Consider the following 7,971-nt stretch of genomic DNA (forward strand, 5'->3'; position numbering starts at 1 on the left):
AATTTTTTTTGAAAATGAATTTTTAAATTATTTAAATTTTTAATGTTTTGCAATAAGAGTCCAGCAACATGAATGCACATTCCGCAGACTTGTTTGTTGTTAGTCAATAGATAGATTTGAATGCAAAACAGTGAAAATAATTATTCCACACACACACACACATTTTATTCGTGATGCAAAGCAAACATTGAAATGCGGGAATCACATTACATTTTTCCTCATATATTGTTTTGAATATTGAGTTCATAAAAAATTCAAAATCACAAGCAGCATTGTACTCTATAAAAAGCTTCTGCAATTGGTATCAATATTCCAGTTTCTTTCAGAACTTTAAAGGGCTACTATCAAGGTTATCACGATGTCTCCTATTTTTATCGTTTTGCTCATCGTTGGAGTTGCGTCTGGATGTAAGTATAGTAGTATGTATACCTTCATTAGCTATCATGATCGTTTCGATTTTTCAATGAAAATTAAAATTCTTATTTTTTGCTTCTAAACTGGTGACGTATTTAAAATTAGTATTGGCTTTAATAAGTGACAACGTCATTCGGAATTAGGACAGAATACGAGTATATTCATTCAAGCCCTTAGAAATATTATTTAATTATCCATTAGATGAGCCCTAGTTGAAGCAATTTGACACTTTAGTTAATGAATTATCACGTGAGAAAGACAAGAATCAAATTTATATTCATAAGGAACTTTCTACGTCCACTTTAACAATTTCAATGTGACCTCTGGAACAGGAAATCGGAAAAACCGGGAAATGACAATGAATTTATGTGTTCACCTATAATTTAAAACATTTTAAAAACAAAAATCTATCCTATTTCGATTTTAACAGTTAAAAATATTAATTAATTAGATTGTAATATTTTTTCGATTATGATATTATTCAGTTTACAGTACGTGATTTAAAAATCTTTAACTTAAAAATATTTTCAATTCAGGTTGTTATTTTTAAGCCTGCATTTCTAATTTAAATAATTTTAAGGTTCAGTCTTGAAGGCTTACACATTTCAAAATTAAAAGAGTTTGAATTTAAAAATTTTGGACACAAAACAGTTTTATTTTATTGACTGGAAGCATAAGATTAGAACTTAAATGTTTACATTCTCATCGTAATGATAAGGTATTGGTTTAATGTAAAATTTCACTTTATCGTGTTTTATCAAATCTCAACGTTTTGAGACCCCCTGAGTTAGAAAAAAAAACGATTTTCACGAACATGTTTGCCTGTCTATCCGTTTGTCTGTCTGTAGTCTGTATTCTGTATGCATGACAAATTTTTAAAAATTGATCTAATTGGATTCTGCTACGGCACAGTTTTCAAGGCCGAAAAAAAAGAACAAGTTCGAAAAACCACCTATTTCAGAGTTAGAGCATTTTCAAAATCCAAAAAAAACAAACTAAAATAAAAATTTTAAGCCCACCAACGCATGATATGAAAAAAATTAAAAAAAAGAAAAACGTTGATTTTTGAAAACCCTAAAAGATTATCATAAAAACTTTTTTAATTCGAACGGAAAGTTCAAAATTCAAAATGTGATCGTACCAAAAATAATGATAAATCCAAAAATTCCAATTTTTGGTCACACTATGAAACATACGAAGAAAATTGGTAAACTAAAATTACAAGCGCTGGAAAGTTCTAAAAATTCGTTATGAGTCACTTTTCGATAGGATGCGTAGTTTTTGTTTTTAGTCGTAAGCAATAACATTAAAAATTAAAAAAATATATTAAATTTGAACGAACGACATAAGCTACGAAAAAACATGAGACAAAACTTGTTTATCTAAAAAAGAGCTATAATTTTTTATAGGACACGAAGTTTTGCTCTCGTAGTGAAAAATAACATTCAAAATAAGAATATTAAAATTTGTTGAAAAAATGACACAAGACACGAACTAAAATTTACAGACAAAATTTCTTCCCCTAAAAAGATCTATAAATTACTTATTAATCTTTTGAAGATAGGGCGAGCAGATTTTCTTTCAATAGTAAATAATAAGATTAAAAATAAAAAAATTAAATTCTGAATAAGTATTCGAAGGTAGAGACACGATGTGTGCGAAGCACGAGATACGTGATGAGAATGTGTTCGCTAAAGCCGAAAGAGCTTTAAGAAAAGAGAGTTCACAATCGCAAAATTACAGTTGTCGATCCGTTGACCTTCGATTTTAAAAGTTCTGTGGACGAATGGGGGGGGAAATGCAAAGACCGAGCGCGGAGTGCGAGAGCCATCAGTCGCGCGTCGTAGATGCGCTCAAACTCTCGAGCGAACCTCTTTTAACAAAAGAGAATTCACAATCAAAAAATTAATATGGTGGAAGTTTTGAGTCTAAATCTTAAAAGGTTTGTACAAAAATGTGCGAAAATATAAAGACCCAGCACGTAGTGCGAGATAAATATACACTGTTCATTTAAGACGAGTACAATGAGACCAAATATTCTAAAGGAAACAATTTGAAATGAAATTGTTTGACACAGGAAGCCCTGAATTGTTAAAATTTCGAAGACCCTTTCAGCTTTGAACTTTACAATTTTAGTTATTCTTTTTTAAAAATGTATTTTTTCGAAATAAAATTGTTGAATCTTATTGTATTAATAGCAATTCAACATTTATTAATGGTAGGAAAAATTAGAAATGATTTCAAATAATTTAAACGACGTGTGTGTATCGACAAAATTCGGCTATTCGTACTGAATTTTAGGTGCAAATAATCAGTTTGTGTTAAATGAAAATGGTGATTTTAGCAAGTTCGAACAAAAAATGTATAAGCTCTTTAAGTATTATGAAAGGCGTCGAAAGAATAAAAACATTTTCTGAAGATTCCTAAGGAAAATTAAAAATAATTTTTAATTTTGAATAATAATTTTAAGAGAATATTTCAAAAGATTTAAAAAGAATTTTAAAATTATCCAAAAAGAATACAGAATGTTTCAAGGATTTTCTTTTAATTGCTAGCATTTTCTACAAATCGCCGGGAAAATTTGATAAATATATTTTTAAAGGAATTAAATTCCTGAAAATCTTCTACATTTTTTATTTGAAATCTTTAAAAAAAAATTAATATCATATTTAATGTTATCCAGAGAGTTGAGAGTTCTCAGTGAATTGAATGGAATTTATGAATTTGGAACGTTCCAGAAACTCATGGAATTTCACGAATTTAAATTATTCCAGGAATTCTTGGAATTCTGAATATTAAAGTAATTTGGAATGTTCAAGGGTTTTAGGGATTTAGTGAATTTCAGAGCATTGAACGAATTCATAATATCTTTAAATTCAAGTAACTAAGACATTTTTAGGAATTCAGAAAATTTAAAGATTTAAGGGTGATTAAGAGAATTCCAGGAATTTCAGAAAACTTAGGGAGTTCAAGGAATTTCAGGAATTCAGAATATTCCAGGAATATTTTGTTCTAAGTATTGTTCTAAATATAAAGATTTTTATTTCCAAAAAAAATAATTACATGAGAACGCCTATATAAGAACAGTTTCGGGGATTGCCATGCACTGGCCTTGAGACTAAATCAGTCTCTGGAAACGTAAACAGTCTATTCTAAACTGGTTGCGATCGTCTGTTGACACTGCCAAACACCACCATACATCTGTAAAACTGCGTGGGCCAGACGTTTTTGAAGGATTAAATCGGTCGATCCTATAAAGGCGCTCTTGTTTAAACAGTTTAATTCTAAGTTTTGAAAGCTGAGAATTCTTAGTTTTAGAGATTATAAATAATATATACAACAATTTAAAAAAAATTGAAATTAGACATTTTTAAATTTTATTCTCGTTCTTCTTCATATTATATCTTCATATCATACAAATTTCATTAACAAATTTAATAAATCAGTGCCTCTGTATATATAAAATGCATTTTTTTCTGCGAAATCATGAGGTTTCCCTTCAAAAATGAAAATTCGATGACAAAAATGGACAATCAATATATTTACCATTGTTAGAAACAATTGGGATTAACAAATGTATCAAACGGTCACTCTTTAAATATAAAAAATCCATTTTTTTTGCATAATTGTTCACTTTATTCCTGAATTAATATCGTAAGGAAGAAAGCTAACGCTTGACAATATTTGTCATTTTTATCAACAATTCTAGTCAATAAATGCATTTAATAGACAGCTTTAAATAGATAATTGGATTTTTATGTGTTCCCAACTTCCATTATTTACGACTCTTGACTCGTAGAAGTTTCATTTTTTATGATATAATCAACATTAGACCATGAAAGTGATTTTTCCAATATTAAAGCGCCTATTAAATGCATTTGTTGAGCGAAATTGTTAATAAAAATGAAAAATATTGTCAAACGTCACTTACCTCTATGAGAATATTAATTTCGGGATAACATAACAATAGTAAATATTTTGAATGTCTATTTCTGTCGTGGAATTTTCATTTTTGAAGGGAAACCTAATGATTGCGCAGAAAAATTTTCTTCAGAAATTTGTTTATAACAATTGAACAGATTGCACGAACTTCATCTAAATTATCAGGATTTGTTAATCGATTGTATATCTATCAGTTTTTCACCTTTTTTAGGTAAAATCAATAAATACTACGGATCAGGCAGCTCAAATATGAAAAATTATGGTTTTTTTGGCATTTTGCAACTTGAAAAACAAACAAACAGAGCCCTTTTAGCAAAATCACCTGCGACAGACCTTTTCAGAATTTAATTAGCTTTCATTTGAAAAAAAAGATGGAGTCGATTGAACATTGTAGGCTCTGGATCATTTTGAATCCTAATTTTCTAATTCGCCGCACTGTGCGCCGTGGTTCCGACGCGAGCCACACCACGTGGCCCCTTGCGGGCACATGTGAAAAATCCGATCGGGCCCGGATCGGAACTTGGGGATAAGTTAGGCAATTTCTGCACGGAAAATTTCAGTTAAATTTTTTTCAGGATCTATGAAGTAAAGTCATATTTTAAAATAAAGTCAAAAAAAGTCAAGTCAAACAAACTAAAGTATAACGGTAAAACTTTCCACCCTGTAATTTGAAATTTGATTGAATTTAGTAGCCTCTCTCAAAAAATTATTAAATTTTAACATATTTTCAGACGTAGTATTTTGCGGTCCATATTCTACACCTGCCCAATGTGAAAATCCTTGTCCAAAAACATGCGCTAACCGCAATGATAATACAATTCATCCATGTATTGAAGTAAGTATGAAAAATATATATATGGAATACATGTTATAATCTCATAAAAAATGACTTTCTTTCTTTTGTTTTCATTAAATGCAGAAGAATCATAACATTAATTATATAGATGTTGTTTTAAGTTGAACAATTATAGATTTCAATGTGGTATATTAGGATGTTGTTATTAATTAATTTGATATAGATTACAATATTTTGCAATATCTTACAATTCTTTTATTTCAACAGATATGTCGAGAAGGTTGTAACTGCAACGAAGGATACGTTAAAGATGCAAAGAAGAATAATGAATGTGTTTTACCCAGAGATTGTACCCCAGAAATACAATGTAAAATATAATGTATATTTAATTCCAATCAATTTTTTTCATGTCATTAAAAATTTCTTGAACTCTTTTAAATATTTTAAAATTCGATTATACTATAAAATTTCTTAAATAAGATCCTCATCAGGCAATAATTCTAGTAAATAGTAACGAGTAAGTTAATTATTGTTTAAAGTAAGGAACATTCTTAGGTTAAGAATAGTTTTCAATTAAATAAATAAACTATACCTTGATTTTGAGGATAAAATTCTTGTAGTACATTATTTATTGAAATTTCCCATATTCGTAAATTCGTAAATCGTAAAATTGTTAAAATTATTTTGATTGAGAATCTTAATCGACTTTTTACAAATTAAAAAATATTGTTAAATGTCATAGGTGCGAGTACGACGATCTGCGCTCAGAGTTTGTCCAATAATTTCAAGTTTTGAAGGAAATATTGTTTAAAAGTAATGGTAATTGTATTAAAAATACTTAAGGGAATAATTTGGTAAAAAGTCAATGACAAGACTGATCAATGAGAAAATATATTTAATATTATTTAATATAATGAATTTATTTATTTGATTTTATTTGAAAATCTAAATTCAAGGAGATTTTGAATTAAATATTTAATTATATTATTGCCATGACGCACAATGAAAGAAAATTCACTTTTTTGTTTAGTTTGACGCTCCGAACTTTTGTCCTCTATATTTGCTTATAAATCATTTTTACACTCAAAATATGGAAAAACTGAAATTTTTTACATAGATATTTTTTTCGGTTTGATGACTGATCAGGAAAACTTTATATATTCTTAAATGAATGTTTAAGGACTCAGAATACAAATAATTTGTTTATGATTCCATTTATCTATTAATGTAGGATTTACATTTAATAACAAAACTATTAAAAAAATGTACAATAACAATTGTTATAAACAATTCTTGTGGCCAAATATTAGAATTTGAGATTTTTTAAATTATAATTTCCTTCAATCTCCAGCACGTCTTTAGGTATTCCTTAAAATAATAAATTTTTAATAATATTCGATCAATTATAGCAATAAAATTTTGTAATAAAATTAGATTAATAAATTCGAAATTTTGGCCCTTTCTTATGAACATTTTTTCGCACTGAAAATGTTTTTAACTATTCATAAAAATATTAGAAAACTTAATTCTATGAGTCCCTAAACATTCATTTAAGACAATATAAAGTTTTCTTGAAGAGCGGATTGAAGCTACTGTGACGTTAGTTCAACTGTTTAATAGAAGATTTCAAACTTCAAAGCTTTCATACAAAAATGTTTAAATATAGGCGATATAAGAATTTAAACAATTCCATTAGAGAGGCTATTTGTTTCAGTGAAATTTCACTCACAATCTGTGAAATTTCACTGATTTATATTTAGAGAGTAGACCATTGAGTCATAAATCTATTCAAATTTATGAATTCTTAATTTTTTTAAATCTCCATTAAAAATTCTTAAATTTTGATGATTTGATATCAAGTTTTCTTCTTTTTAGAACAGTTAGAATTAAAAACTTGACTTTTGATTTCCGAAACCATGAAAAGTCAACAATTTTAATTTATGAATCTTCAAATTTCAAGAAATTTCATTGGTACTTTTTCGAAATTTAAATTGTCAGTCTTTTAAATTAAATTGTTTTTTTATTTTGAGAATTTAGAATGACAAATTAGGTAAGTTTTTAGATTTACAATTAAAAATTGTATAATTTTCACAATTTTTATTTGAAATTTCTTAAGTTTGGAATTCTCAGAATTGATAACTTTGACTCATGTTTAAAATCATTAAAATATAAGGATTTCAGTCAGGATTGACTAAAAGTCAATTGAAATTGAATTCAAATTAAAATTTAATTAAAGAGGAGCTAGATATTTTAATATTCATTCAAATGTATGATTAGTTATTATATTTGATAGCACTTTTAATTGAAACATTTATTTCATTTTGATAATTACTCCTAATAATAATTATATTCAATTATAACAATAATAGTTATTCTTTTTCAATGGTATTACATAAAATTATACTCACTGATTAAATTAAATGAGAACAAAAATGAATTGAAATTGTTCCCGTGCAATAGGACCAAAATCGTTTACAATAAATATGTATAGAGAAAGAAATCGGCTTTAGAATAAAAACTACTTTTCACTGAAATCTATACTTCATATTTTAATTACAAAAATTTATTTTAATCTTAATACGCTCACCTTCTATTTGAGTTGAATTTTTGTAGTTCAAGTAAACTAGAATTTGAGTTGTAGAATTTGACAATTATCCATTTAAATTTTTCTTATTCTTATTATTTCATTCAAGAAATAATGAAATATGCCATATTTTTAAACAAAAATATTTTTATTTTCGGTAATTATTATAAAACTTGCAATAATATATAGTAATTGCTTAATTCTTCCACCTTTCAAGCATTATATTAATTTTTCT

The 7,971-nt window shown here is 27.2% G+C and overlaps 1 protein-coding gene across 1 annotated transcript; it reads left to right on the forward strand.

The window, feature by feature from the left end:
• Positions 1–303: 303 nt before the first annotated feature.
• Positions 304–5,725, forward strand: LOC117171620 (chymotrypsin inhibitor-like). Its single transcript, XM_033359091.1, has 3 exons — positions 304–407; positions 5,088–5,191; positions 5,420–5,725. The coding sequence occupies exons 1-3, from the start codon at positions 359–361 to the stop codon at positions 5,528–5,530; spliced, it is 264 nt and encodes an 87-aa protein (XP_033214982.1). The 5' UTR covers positions 304–358; the 3' UTR covers positions 5,531–5,725.
• Positions 5,726–7,971: the final 2,246 nt, after the last annotated feature.

This window comes from Belonocnema kinseyi, chromosome 4, assembly GCF_010883055.1.
Source record: "Belonocnema kinseyi isolate 2016_QV_RU_SX_M_011 chromosome 4, B_treatae_v1, whole genome shotgun sequence".
Classification (NCBI taxonomy): domain Eukaryota; kingdom Metazoa; phylum Arthropoda; class Insecta; order Hymenoptera; family Cynipidae; genus Belonocnema; species Belonocnema kinseyi.

Excerpts from the sequence above, each read along its gene's own strand:
- LOC117171620 (XM_033359091.1), top strand. The coding sequence starts at position 359 with ATGTCTCCTATTTTTATCGTTTTGCTCATCGTTGGAGTTGCGTCTGGA. Across the intron at positions 408-5,087 it reads CGTTGGAGTTGCGTCTGGAT|ACGTAGTATTTTGCGGTCCA; the intron begins GTAAGTATAGTA and ends ACATATTTTCAG. Across the intron at positions 5,192-5,419 it reads CAATTCATCCATGTATTGAA|ATATGTCGAGAAGGTTGTAA; the intron begins GTAAGTATGAAA and ends TTATTTCAACAG.